General features: G+C 45.6%; 1 protein-coding gene across 2 annotated transcripts; it reads left to right on the forward strand.

Moving 5' to 3' along the window:
• The first annotated feature begins 111 nt into the window (after window positions 1-111).
• On the forward strand, window positions 112-13,088 carry TMEM114 (transmembrane protein 114). 2 transcript variants are annotated; one of them, XM_083414299.1, is made up of 5 exons: window positions 112-273; window positions 2,844-3,181; window positions 4,234-4,314; window positions 9,928-10,065; window positions 11,085-13,088. In XM_083414299.1, exons 2-5 carry the CDS (start codon window positions 2,998-3,000, stop codon window positions 11,315-11,317), a joined length of 636 nt encoding a protein of 211 aa, XP_083270425.1. In that variant the 5' UTR covers window positions 112-273; window positions 2,844-2,997; the 3' UTR covers window positions 11,318-13,088. The 2 variants fall into 2 exon arrangements, with proteins under 2 accessions (XP_083270425.1, XP_083270424.1); XM_083414298.1 differs by lacking the exon at window positions 112-273 and having other exon boundaries at window positions 2,534-3,181.
• The last annotated feature ends 946 nt before the right edge of the window (window positions 13,089-14,034 follow it).

Here is a 14,034-nt window from a genome sequence, read left to right on the forward strand (position 1 = left end):
ACATTCTGCATAGCCTTCAGACTGGTCCCACCAACATTATACAGGCTGAGAAGATTCGTTTTGTTGACAGCATATCACAGAACACTTGTTTTCTCCCACTAAGTATATATTTAACCAGTGAGGCAAACACCTGACATTCAGGAACTTGTCAATGAAGGGATTCCCCAGCAACAGACTAGTACCACAGAATAAAAACTCCACTCAGATATGGAAGTTGGAGGATATGACAACCTGTAGTATGTGTTCCAAGACTTCCTATCTCTCCTCTCTCAGGTACAGTGCTCTGTTTACTGTTGGTAGGTTTGTGGTGGGTAATCTTTTAGAATCTTTGGTTAGTCTGAGCTCGTGAGAAATCAATCTTCATTATGAAAACTGTTTTAGTGTGGCAGTATCTGCTCTTTGGAACTCCCCGCCTATTTACATCAGGCAGGTGGCTTCACTGTACCCTTTTCAGCACCTGTTTTTAAATATTTTTCTTCTTAACTGTTTTCACTGGTCCTTTCAATATTTTTTGCCACCTTGAGCTCACTGGGAAAAAGGCAGAAATGTAATTACAGGAACATAGGAAGCTGCCTTCTACTGAGTCAGACCATTGGTTTATCTTGCTCAGTATTGTCCACACTGACTGGCAGCAGCTCCCCAGGGTTTCAGTCAGGAAGTCTCTCCCAGCTGTACCTGGGGATGCCAGGGATTGAACTTGGGACTTTCTGTATGCAAAGCAGATGCTCTACCACTGAGCTACAGTCCCAAATGAATAAATATAGCACCTCAGATGCTTTTGCTGCTGCCCTCACATCTTTAGGCAGAATCAGATGTGATATTCCATGTTAAGAAGCATAACGTAAGATGTAGTTTCATCCTGAAGCTCTGGTCACTGCCCTTAACTCTCTGGCCATGAGGGATTTGTAGGTGCATCTGGTTATCAGAGAAGACATATGTGCAACAAATCCTGTTCTGACTTCAGGTCTTGCTCTGACTTCTGTTTCACAAGCACAGGTTGAAACATTCCCTGCTGAAGACATCTTGAATGTCTTAGAAGCTGATTAGAAGTCCCATCAAGGACCTGACTCACCACTCAGCTGAGTCAGAGAACTTGGATGGTAAACCAATTGATTTCAGTAGCAGCCACTGTGGTCTGCTTGTGTCGAACCACACAATGGTCAAGTCTCAGTCAGCTCATGGCTGTGAACCCTATGTCTTACCTCCACTGTCAGAGGCAGTAATCCCAGCTACTAATCCTACTCTTGAGCTCCCTGCCTTCTACCCTTTGTGTCCCAGTGGGCACCAGCAACCACTGCCTACAAGAAAAGGATCCAGCCACTGCTGCCTCCCAGCACCCACTGCCTGAGGCAGTTGCCTCACTTTGCCCAATGATAGGGCTGTTTCTGAGTGCCAGTGATGGCATAGAAATTGAAATTAGCTATTTGGTGCCATCTTCTCTCATGGCAAGTGCTTCAGTTTTTTGAATAAGCAAGTGATTGAAGACAACAACAATAATGCTTTGAGAAAAAGGGTGGTAACCTATTGTTACAGGCTGCCTCAATCTCTGAGTGGTGTGAGATCCCATGGTCTTTGCACTTAACCAGGGTTTGTGTTGCTCTTGGAATGAGGCGCAACAGAAACTATGGTGTCTTTATGACATATGGTTTTATTTACACATATATACAGCCTGAGTGTAGGATGGAGGGGTGTACAGCATTCATAGCAACTTATGCCATAAATGCAGCAGCAACCTATCCAAACAGGCAGCCAGGATTGCCCTGAACCTCGCGTTCAAAACAGCAGCCAGGATGGTTCAGAGCTGCTTTGTAACAGCCTGCTCTAGTCTGTCTGAGGCTAAGTTGTTTCGGACTTTAAACAAAACTGTGACTCTCTTATTACAACACCTGTATGGTTTCATGTGTGTTGCTCCCATCAAGTGAATTTATACAACTTCCTCATATTGAATAATCCCATTAATAAATCTACCTCATTCTCCTGACCAGTTTATTCTGGCTGAGCTGGTCATGCCTCTCCAGGCTCTCACACCGTGGCCATGCAAGGCACTTCTCAGCAAGTTGGCATATAATCTCCTGCACTGAAACAATCTCTGCACTACCACGGACAACCCATACATTATTAGGGGGTACAAGCAATAATATCTAAGCTGTAGACCTGAAGAACAGCAAAGTACAGAATGACTTTTCACACATGGCACTGAAGATGCCTTTAAGTTTCTGACATAATATAATAATGTGCACATTTTGGAATGCCATTAAGATGGGATGGGAAGCATCAGAGAGAGACTTTTTTTCAATGAAAAGTACAGATTGATCTTTCCAGGCTCTAACATCTAATAATACACCCAAGAAATACAAAGGAGAGTCCTTTGGAGATCATGTGTGGATATGCCCTGACCATCTCTTTGCAGGTCACCCTATTCCCTTGTTGCAAATTCCTTCTTGCAACCTCCCTGCAGCTTAAAAGAGCTTGATTTACTCATTGCTCCCTGGGCACTGTCTGTGGTGCTGATCTCTGACGTCCTTCTCCTCTTCCTTTCTTGTATCCAGGAGAAAAAAGCTGTTGGATAATTATTGCCTGAACAATAAGCCGTTTGGTACTTTGATGGGCTAGAGTGGGCTTCTTCAACCATGCGCTGTGTGTGTTTACTCATTTGGAGGGTGACTGGGTGAAGTGCAAAGAAGGGGGGCCACTGACTGTCATAAGTACCTCTTATTCAAAAGCGGGAACCAACTGGCTATGACTTTCCATGCTGGGAGGAAAAGACAGAGTAAATAAAGGGAGAGAGGGACAGATTGGAGGCAGGGTTTAATTAATTATGTGTGGATTTTCCTGACCACCAGGCTGTTATTACCGCCGTTTGGACTGCAATTCATCTGTTGGACACCCTGGGAATCATATCCAGAGGACCAGCTTGTGATCAAGGGATGAAAACAGTGGTTCAGTTCTTTCAGTCTTAGGACCAAGGCAGCAGGTGGCAGCCTGAAGAAAATTGCCATGAAAGTCACACTGAACGCTGTCTCCCTCTTGGCAGCCTTGGCTGGCGTGGTCAGTTTCAGCTTCCTGCTGGTGGCTATCAGCACTGACTTTTGGTACCTTATTGATGCTTCTAAGCTGCAGAAGCTCCTCAACCGCACAGACAGCCTGAGCTCCCATTCAGGGCTCTGGAGGACGTGCCAAGGTAAGTAACCCCTGGTTTCCTCTTGAGCTTTGGTGGGAAATGGTTAGGCTCACAGGAAAGTGCCTTAGACCGAGTCAGACCATTGGTCCACCTAGAGCTCAGTACGGTTTACACTGACTGGCAGTGGCTCTCCAGGGTTTCAGGCAGGGAGTCTACCTGGAAATGTCAGGGATTGAGCATGGGATGTTCTGCAAAGCAGGTGATCTACCTCTGAGCCATGGCCCACTGACATAAGTTGAGCTCTTTGGGAAAAGTCTCTCCCTAAAGGGAAATACTCACTTCCTTTAATTGGCTGGCTGGGCAGACACCATCCCACCAACTGTCTCGCAAGGTATCCCACCACATGGCTGGTAGATGGGCTTATTTTATTTTCCAACCATGCTTTAGTCACATCCTACCTTTCCTCCAAGGAGCTCAAGGTGGTGTATAGATCTCCCCACTCTGTTTCATCATCACAACACCCCTGTGAAGTAGATTAGGCTAAGTGATAGTGACTGGCCCAAGATCACCCAGTGAGCTGCATGGTTGGGTGGATATTTCAATCCTGGCCTCCCAGGTCCTAGACCAGAACTCAAACCACTTCCCTACCTTGACACTCTTTATAGGTGAAAGGAAAGGAAACAAGCTTTGGAGAGACAGGACATTCCCAGAAGGAGTCCTTATTCTAAACCTGCTGGTTGCAGATCACTACATTGGTAAATAAAGGATGAGTGCTGGCAAATTAGTTAGTGATGGTTAGGATTAAGGGGCTAAGCCTCCAGGGTGGAGTTCTGAAAGGCATAAATGCTATCCATGTTGAAATCCATGGATTTGACTGCTGCAGTCAAGCAATTGTTAAAGACCAGTCTCATAGAACTGTCCTGTGCTGGGAGGTTGCGTCAAGAAGAAGTGGAGCTGCATGTTCTACTTGGTTTAGCAACCAGATTAATCAACTTGATCCTTCAGGTTGATTAATCAACGGTGGTGAAATGGAAAATTTGTAGTAAGAAATGATCTATTGAATTCTGAATAAATGTTTCATGGTCTCTCCCTTTCTTTTCTTTCTCTTCCAGTTAATAGGACCTGTTTCAATTTGGTAAACCCCTTTAACCCTGACATATCAAATATCACCACATCACACAAGCACATCTTAAGTAAGTGGCTTAAAAAATGTACCAAAATTCATATTTTAGGATAAAATGTGTTCAGAAATGCATATGTTGATATAAAACAAGTATTTATATACGTGTGATATCTGAGTATGTCTTTAAATAAAAAATAGTACCTAAAAAAATCCCAGATTAATGTGGAAATAGGATGAAATGGACATACAAATGTTTTTGTTGTTGTCGGCATCCATCTGTCTCAAGAGACAATGGAGTGCGCCTCTGGGGTGAAGTCAAACTGCTGTGTTAGCAGCACCAAATTGACCTCTGTGGGGCTCAAGCCTGGACAGGTGTATGGAGGTCCTGGGCTGCCCAGATGTTAGGATGCTGTCAGCAGCTCCTGGCTGGTTGCCTAGGAAAGTATAAAGACAAGGAAAAGTATCTTACAGACCTTTTTTATTTCAATCTTTACAGAAAGAGGCTAGAGAACCTAGCCTCTTGGATAATGACATTGTCCCAAGTGAATCTCCACCTCCTCATCTCTTCCACTTCCTCATTTGTCATTCTCATCATCTCCTCTACGAGTGCTGCTATGTACCTATGTCTTTGAGTTCTTTGTTCTCCTACTTTTAAGGCTCACCAGGTTTTGGGAGAATGCTTTCTAATGACGAGTCAGCTGGGTGTTGTTCTGGCTCTCCCATGATTTCCCAGCTTTTCTCCTCATCTGCCTCTGAGCTGTGACCTCTCTCAAACCCCTGTTGTCAATATATACTGTCTTCCTCTTCCTCCTCTCTGGAGGGGTCAGCATGGGAAGGTGGTCTCCACCATTCCTCTTCTGCCCAGTCCCTGACACTAGATAACAAGACCTCTTGGCCTCATTGATGTGGTGGAAAGGAAAGCAGAGCAATATGTGTGGTACCAGCTTGGCTGCAGGAGTTGCTGGAAGGAGTTGTACATGGCGCTATCCCAGCTGCCTTAGGGACTCCACTCCGGATTTGTGTAGGGTTTATTCCTTAGCGCTTTCTTCTCCCAAAGATATCCCACAAGGCAGCAGAGGTTTAGGATCAGAGTTTTTCTTCTCCTAGATGGGCCGCCTTCCCAGACCTTTCCAGGTTGATGAGCCACATCTGCCCCTCACTTCCCTCTACTCTACAGCATGTGCAGAAAACACCTTATTGACCGTTGGACCCACAATCGGTCGTGTCCACTCAATCTACCAGAGCCTGTCTTTTCATGCAAGGAAAGACTCTAGTTTACCCAGGGTTTGAGACCCATTGGCTACCCTCACCTGGTTTAGCTGGCCAGTCGAAGGCATTTCATGTGGTGTTACTGCTGTTGCATGCTGACAGCTTCTAGGAGCCACAGGTGAAGACTGAGAGCAAGGTGGGGACCAAAGGTGGACAAACTACCCCAGAAGGAGCATGACGTGTCCCCCACCAGAGGTACTACCTTTCCCCTAACACCCCATACACCCACTTACAAATGTACACATGCAATATTAACAGACTGGACCCACCTCTATCCAGTTATGGGGGCTGCCATCCCCCTTACTTGTAATGTCCCAGAATGGCGTTCTCACTGGGGTATTTGGAGAGAAAAAAATGGTATGCATTCCCTCCCACCCCAAAATTAAGATTCAAGACAAATAAAAGAAAACACTTCTTCACATAGTGTATGTCCTATGTGATTTTCTCCTACAAGATGAGGCAGTGAGGCTTTTACCAGATATTAGACAATGTTATGCAGGATATGGCTATCTGTGGCTGCTAGCCATGATGGCTGTGTTCTACCTTCACTGCCAGAGACATTGTGCACCTAAATTCCAGTTTCTGGGAAGCACAAGTGGGGAGAGTGATGCTGTTGCACTGAGATCCTGCTTCCCATGGGCATCTCTTTGCCATTGTGAAAACACGATGCTGGACTACAAGAGCCTTTGGCCTAACCTAGCTGCAGAGCTTTTCCTATGCTCTTATGAGCAAAATATTCCACCTAATTTTACCATCCAGGAATGGGGCCACAACATTCAGGGTCTGTTTGGACTCAGGCCTATCTCTAGAACCAAGGAGCAAAAGTCAGCATGCTTACCAGTTAATCAATCTAATCAATCAATCAATCAATCAATCAATCATTCTAATCTTCATTACAGTCATAGACCAGCACAAGTAGGGTGGGATATCCCGCTTTATCACTACCCAAAGGAGTCTCAAAGCAGCTAACATTCTCCTTTCGCTTCCTCCCCCACAACAAACACTCTGTGAGGTGAGTGAGGCTGAGAGACTTCAGAGAAGTGTGACTAGCCCACGTTTACCCAGCAGCTGCATGTGGAGGAGCGGGGAATCAAACCTGGTTCACCAGATTACGAGTCCACTGCTCTTAACCACTACACCACACTGTCCCAAAGCCTAGTTGCCAAGTTCATCTAACCCTTTTTTTTAAAGCTGTCCAAGTTGGTGGCCACCTTGACCTTTTGTGGGAGCGAATTCTGTAATTTAACTGTACAGTGGTACCTCAGGTTACCTCAGGTTACATACGCTTCAGGTTACATACGCTTCAGGTTACAGACTCCGCTAACCCAGAAATAGTGATTCAAGTTAAGAACTTTGCTCCAGGATAAGAACAGAAATCGTGCTTCGGCGGCGTGGCGGCAGCAGGAGGCCCCATTAGCTAAAGTGGTGCTTCAGGTTAAGAACAGTTTCAGGTTAAGAATGGGCCTCTGGAACGAATTAAGTACTTAACCTGAGATACCACTGTATAAGAACTAAGTTGCAGCTTATGGCAATTGCTGCAAGCTCTTCCTATAATGATGTGGAAATGAGGTTTGGAAGTCAGCTCCAGGTTCACAGTTCTAATATGCTAGTCAAAAATCTCCTCATGCCTAAGCTGGGCCTGTTGCAATGAGATGAAATGTGTTCATCAGTAAGCTTCCCACTGCAGTCTCTTTTTCTTGCATCATTTATCCATTTTTCATCATCCCCTGTAGAAGAGCTGGAAGCAGCAATAGGTGGGAGGAAATCACAGCAGAACCTCTTGTTTTGGCCAGTTGCACCAATGTACTAAGGCAAGCACCTCTAACAGTTCTGTGAATTAGTATAATAGCATTCATTACCAATTCTTGAGTCTCTATCATTTATTGGTTTCCATAGTAGCTTTAAAAGACCAAGAGGGAAGCCAGGTTTTCAGTGCATGGGCAATTAGTACTGAAGAGAAACAAAGTGGAACTCAGAATCCAGCCACTCACTTACAAGGATGAAAATCTACTCTTCTACTCTTCTTTTTTTCAAACACCAAGGCAGACTCTAGTCTTCTTAATTGAAACCCAGCATGTTCATTGCCAACATTTTAGGGTGATAACCATAGTCTCCAGCTGAGATGAAAATGCCTGGGACCTTCACAAAAACCCTTAAGCCCCCACAGCTTCTCACATTACCACGCAGAGTCCTGAATTCCCAGCTGCAAGCCTTTCCTCCCCCTCCCCTCAAAATACCTCAAATCTTTCTCCACCTTTTCGTTCATTGCTCCTTCCATCTCCTGGCCAGGGAAAGGAAGAAGCTTTAGATGTACTGCTGCAGGTGGGGTCTGAGTTGGCTACAACCCAACGTAGGTAAAAAAGGTAAAGGTACCCCTGCCCGTGTGGGCCAGTCTTGACAGACTCTAGGGTTGTGTGCCCATCTCACTGAAGAGGCCGGGGGCCAGTGCTGTCCGCAGACACTTCCGGGTCATGTGGCCAGCGTGACATCGCTGCTCTGGCGAGCCAGAGCCGCACACGGAAACGCCGTTTACCTTCCCGCTAGTAAGCGGTCCCTATTTATCTACTTGCACTTAAGGGTGCTTTCGAACTGCTAGGTTGGCAGGCGCTGGGACCGAACAGCGGGAGCTCACCCCGCCGCAGGGATTCGAACCGCCGACCTTTCGATCGGCAAGCCCTAGTCACTGAGGCTTTAACCCACAGCGCCACCCGCGTCCCATTAACGTAGACTCACCTTTAAACACAAACTGATTTGATTGTCTCTCCCCGGCTTACTTGAGGCCCAGGCTCAGACCACCCAGGGCAGAAGACAAAAGAGGAAATTAGAAAGGCCCCGGAAAGTACTCTACACCTCTCTGTTTATTCAGCTGGTGGCAAGATAGCTGGCAGGAAAGGTCATCAGAGAAGCACAGAAGGCTGATTGCACAGGAAGAAAGCAAACAACCGAGCAGTAGCTCCTAGGAGGCACCAGAGGGCTCTGAGGAATTTCCAGTTATCCATTAGCCCATTGCACATGAAAAAGACAAAAAAGACAGGAAAAGGGAAAACAGGCAAGAGCAGGAAGGGTCACTTACAGCAAAGAACAAATCACAAACAAGCACAGCTGGGAGACAAGGTACCCATTCTCTCATCCAAAACATGTTTATTCAGAAGGAAGCACAGCTCAGTGGGACTTCAGATTGCAGCCACCATGATATTTATGAAAACCAGGCATCTTATGACACCTTTAAAGATGGACAGATGGATTGTGGCCTGGCGTCTGTGTGGATAGGGGAGCTCCAGCCCTGATGGATTTTGTCTTTTCTTTACAAATTGTTCTCTTACCACCAGGGATTGACAAATATGTCAGTTTCTCATTTCCCCCCATCTTAAATTCATTTCTCCATATTTCCACGGCAACTTGCTAAGGCGGAAAATTCATGAAAATTCTTTCTCATTTCACTTCAAATTTCTCCTAATAAGCGTGGTGTTTGGACCGACTAATACATTTTTTGTATTGCAAAATTGGAGAAGCATGAATTTGGAAGGAGAGCTGCCCTTTGGTTCGCATATAGGCCCTCAAACTGCAAATTAGGTGGTTTCTCGTTGAAATGAGAACAATGGAGAAAAGGGCATTACAAAATCTAGACTGTAACCAAGTGAACAAAGTCAGAAAAGAAAATGCCAAGAAGCTTGTAAGTGCAGATCCCTCAGATTTAAAAAATAAATAAATGCAGAGATACAGTATTTAAAGTAAGAAAAAGAGAAAACAGTCAATTAACAAATCCTTATGTTGGAGTAAAGGGACGCGGGTAGCGCTGTGGGTAAAAGCCTCAGTGCCTAGGACTTGCCGATCGAAAGGTCGGCGGTTTGAATCCCCGCGGCAGGGTGCGCTCCCGTCGCTCGGTCCCAGCGCCTGCCAACCTAGCAGTTCGAAAGCACCCCCGGGTGCAAGTAGATAAATAGGGACCGCTTACTAGCGGGAAGGTAAACAGTGTTCCGTGTGCTGCGCTGGCTCGCCAGATGCAGCTTGTCACGCTGGCCACGTGACCCGGAAGTGTCTGCGGACAGCGCTGGCTCCAGGCCTATAGAGTGAGATGAGCGCACAACCCTAGAGTCTGTCAAGACTGGCCCGTACGGGCAGGGGTACCTTTACCTTTACCTTTTATGTTGGAGTACACCAAAGGGACTTTCATTTTGTTAATTGAAACATTTGTGTAAGCAATCAGGATTACTGTCTCCAACAAATGTGTCTCTGCAACTATTTCCTCTAGCTATTCTTAGTTTACATGTAAGTTTCTCTTCAAGGTCTATGTGACAAAAACTTTCATACCTGTTAAATTAGGTCCTTTGAGATCCTTGCAAAAAGTGGCAATAGCCATATGTGTAAGGACAGTACTTGGCAAATGTGACCGATAGATTTTGTTTCCCTCCAGATATGCACGGGGCAGTTGTGATCCTGCTACCTCTTAGCCTCATCTTGTTGGTCTTTGGAGCAATGATGGGCTTCATCAGTATCCTTGCACAGGCTTACTTCCTCCTTCTGTTCACCGGCCTCCTCTTTCTCCTTGGAGGTATGCCATGGAGCTGCTATGGATTTGGGGGCGGGGCAGAAAACAATTCCTTGCACTTTTAGACTATCCTTAATTCCACAGAAGCTGAAGGCAAGGTAACCTTCCCCATGCACCATGGGTGACTAGCCCATGGCCTGCAGACTGAATATGGCCTGACAAGTCACAGACTTGCCAGCCCCCAAATTTTATCTCTTGATCTGATCAGGAGATAAAGCTCTCTATTTGCTCTTTAGAGGGCAATATCTAAAGAGCAGCGGTATGATTTATCTCCCTGATTGGCAGATAAAATATCCCTCTGGCTGCTCTCTAGATAGAATCACTGAAGGACAGTTGGATGGATCTTTTATCTCCAATCTCAGCACCAAGCATGGCAGCACTGAGTTCAGAGATAAGCCCTCTTCTTGATCTTTATGAGTAAAAGGTAGTGTCCACCCTCACTCTAGTACTGCCCTTTACTCTTAAATAGCAGGCAGAGACCATATAACACCAGTCCTGAAAGACCTACATTGGCTCCCAGTACGTTTCTGAGCACAATTCAAAGTGTTGCTGACCTTTAAAGTCCTAAACGGCCTCGGCCCAGTATACCAGAAGGAGCGTCTCCACCCCCATCGTTCAGCCCAGACACTGAGATCCAGTGCTGAGGGCTTTCTGGCGGTTCCCTCCCTGCGAGAAGTGAGGTTGCAGGGAACCAGGAAGAGGGCCTTCTCGGTAGTGGCGCCTGCCATCAGAACACCCTCCCATCAGATGTCAAGGAAATAAACAACTATCTGACTTTTAGAAGACATCTGAAGGCAACCCTGTTCAGGGAAGTTTTTAATATTTGATGTTTTATTGTGTTTTTAAAATGTTGTTGTTGTTGTTGTTATTTACTTTATAAAGGTAAAAGCCGCTTTCATTGCCCCACCTACTCTTGCCTCTAGCTCCACCCACCCCTAGAAAGTTACCCTGAATGGAATGTGGTCCCCAGACTGGAAAAGCTTCCCCTCTTCAGACTCCTTCACAGCTTGTCTCTCTTTCAGCTCTCATCACACTGGCCGGGCTCAGCATCTACATCACCTACTTTGCTGCAGGCTTCAGGGAAGCCATTCTCCTCTTGGGAAGGAAGACCCTTCTGGACATTATCAACATCCGGTTTGGCTGGTCTCTGGCCTTTGCCTGGCTTTCCTTGGCTACCGAGATCCTCACTGGGCTAGCTTTCCTCCTGATGGCCAGGATGGTGGATATGAAGCAAAGGCAGGATTGCACCATATGAGGTTATCAAACACCACAGCCCATCTGGGTCAGTGAGTTTTGACACCTCCAGGTTTCCATCTCCCCCTACTTTCTCTTTCTTATTTTGAGCCACCTGCTGGCACTTAAAAGTGAGCGACTTTTAAGTCCCATGATGACTTGTCTTGCTCTCCCCTGGGCCTTTTTTCTTCCATGTGCTTATAATTTTGGTTAGCAGATGAGTAGCCTTCTGGAAAGAGGGTCTTGTGCAGATCTACGTAGGCTCCTTCTGTCAGTGGCAAGGAAATAAAATATGATGTATGAAAAGGAAAATTCCTGGATGCCAAGATCCAGGTTTGGGGCAAGTAGTCTTTGGGGAGAGAATCCCCGCAGAGATTTAAAACCACAAAACATGCAGCAAAATGAAGTGTGGAAATATAGGTTGTTAGACCTTTAAAACATGCCCTTTTAAGTTCCAAAATAGTCCCCTATTCCCCCAGCACAAAAAGGCTTGTAAGAGCCATGCGGTCTGAGCTTGGATCTTCACATGCTGAGCTTCTCTGGTAGACTGAAGATGAACAAAGGCCTTGATCACCTTCCTCCTAAGGTGAGGGGGAATAACCTAGTTTGGGTTTGAGATGATCAGAAATCTGTAGTCTTGCAGAACAGGTGCCTACCCACCACTAGGTTATATATCTGTGTATTAAATGTCTCTAAATTCCGCAAGCAGAAGCAATTCCTGCGGGCAGAATGGTTTCCACGAATAGATCAGATGTAGATATAAATACAGTTATAGAAAATTGTTTCTGACAGCAAAGTCAGATGGTGAGCACTGGCAGGAGCGTAGCAAAAATGGGACCACAAGGGAACAAGCAGAAACAACCCACATGTTGGATGGAACTTGGAGAGTTGCAGAAATACAAACAAAAATATTTTTTTTAAGCCACCAAAGCTTTTGGGGGAAACCCACTGGAAAACAACAACAATGCAGCGAGAGTAGAACATGTTGAATGACCACAGAATTTAGAGTGACAGTTTGAAAAGAAAAGAAGAAAATAGAATGGGAGGCCAAGGTGGGATGCTTAGTTTATTGGAACACTGAATGTCAGCACTCCTTTGAGAAAGGACATGTACTGCAACATTTACTTGCAAGCCCCACCTTTGTACATCTGTACTGCCCAACATCTGCAGGTGCCTCCCAAGTCCTTGTGACATCAAAGAATGCTCACAAACATTCTACCTTCAAAGGGCAAAGGTCTGTATAATCTTGATGAAGTGAGCACTGGTTATATCCTACAAAGAAATACTGCTGCGTGCAAGACATCTGTTTTGGCAGAGGTGCTGCTTCTCTTCAAAGAGAGGTGTATGTGTGAGTTTGTGTGTAGCTGCCTGTGCCAGCCCTGGTGCATCCTACAAAGAAATCCTGCTGCACACAGGACACCTGCCAATACTATAGAGAAGGGGTGGCGACATGCTTTCAAGTTGGTTTCCACACCAGAAATAGCTCTGAAAGAAGAACTGTGGTCTTTGCTGACATCTCGTGGCAGGAGTGAGAAACTGAATAGCTGAGAAGGAAAAAGAGGGTGACATATTTATCAGCTTCAGTTGGCAAGGCAGCTAAGGCCATTCCTGGACTGAGGTAGCTTAGTCACTGTGGTCCTGGCACCCACAACCTCAAGACTAGATTACTGCAATGCAGTAATGTGAGGCTTCCCTTGGGCTTAGTCCGGAAGCTGCAGAATATAGCAGCTAGGTAGTTGCCTAGGACATCCCATTGACGCTATGTAACACCTCTGCTGAGTTTGTTGCACACTGCCTGCTACTGGGTGTAATTCAAGGGGTTTTTTTTTGCATTTAAAACAACTTGGGACCCAGTCATCTAGAGGCCTGCCTTATCCCATATATCCCTGCTCAGCAACTGCATTCTTCAGAAAGGACATTGTCCCAGAGGTCTGTTTAGTATGCACAAAGGAGCAGGCTTTTAGTGCTGCTGCATTAGCCCTCTGGAATCAATTATCTTGATATTTAGGCAGTTACGGAAGACTTTTGTTTGTTTGTTTAAGAAAGCTTTACCGTAATGTGACCCAGTCATTTTACGGAAAATTACTTGTACAACTATAGCAATGGCCTTAATTTCTTTTAGTTCAACGAGTCTGCAGTCTTTTGTGTTTTATCTTGTACTACCCCACTTTGGTGGCTTTTGGCTTGTGAAGTGGTTTTTAAATCAGCAAATAAATAAAATATGATGTAAGAAATCTGGCTAGATTCTCCAAGGTATGTTGGGCCAACTCTCTATTCAATTAGGCCTGGAATATCACCGGCCTGCGAGTGTCTCTTTGTTTTGATGCATGTGTGTGTTCATCTTTGTCGAATCACAGAATTGTAGAGTTGGAGGGATCCCCAAGCCTCATCTAGTGCAACCCCCTGCAATGCAGGAACCACAGCAAAATTATCCTTGATAGATAGCCAACAGCCTCTGTTTAAAAACCTCCAAAGAATGAGAGTCCATCACCTTCCAATGTAGCCTGTTCTACTGTCAAACAGCTCCTACTGTAAATCAAAGTCTGTCACAAGTAGCAGACTCCAGACTAGATTGTGTATGTGGCTGGCCACTGTGAGAACATGATTCTGGACTAGATGGGCCATTAACCAGGTTCTTCTTAAGTTCCTAGGCCTTAAGACTCAGACACCCAAGGGCTCAGATTCCCAGGTGAAGCCGAAAGGTGAGAGGCAGGAAGGCAGATGAAGGAACCCTTATAT

The sequence above is a fragment of the Podarcis tiliguerta genome, assembly GCF_965153285.1.
Source record: "Podarcis tiliguerta genome assembly, chromosome: 14".
In the NCBI taxonomy this organism is placed as follows: domain Eukaryota; kingdom Metazoa; phylum Chordata; class Lepidosauria; order Squamata; family Lacertidae; genus Podarcis; species Podarcis tiliguerta.

Bases quoted from the DNA above. Each gene is read 5' to 3' on its own strand.
- TMEM114 (XM_083414299.1), top strand. From the start codon at position 2,998: ATGAAAGTCACACTGAACGCTGTCTCCCTCTTGGCAGCCTTGGCTGGC. The intron at 3,182-4,233 runs GTAAGTAACCCC...TTTCTCTTCCAG, and splicing joins GCTCTGGAGGACGTGCCAAG to TTAATAGGACCTGTTTCAAT. The intron at 4,315-9,927 runs GTAAGTGGCTTA...GTTTCCCTCCAG, and splicing joins ATCACACAAGCACATCTTAA to ATATGCACGGGGCAGTTGTG.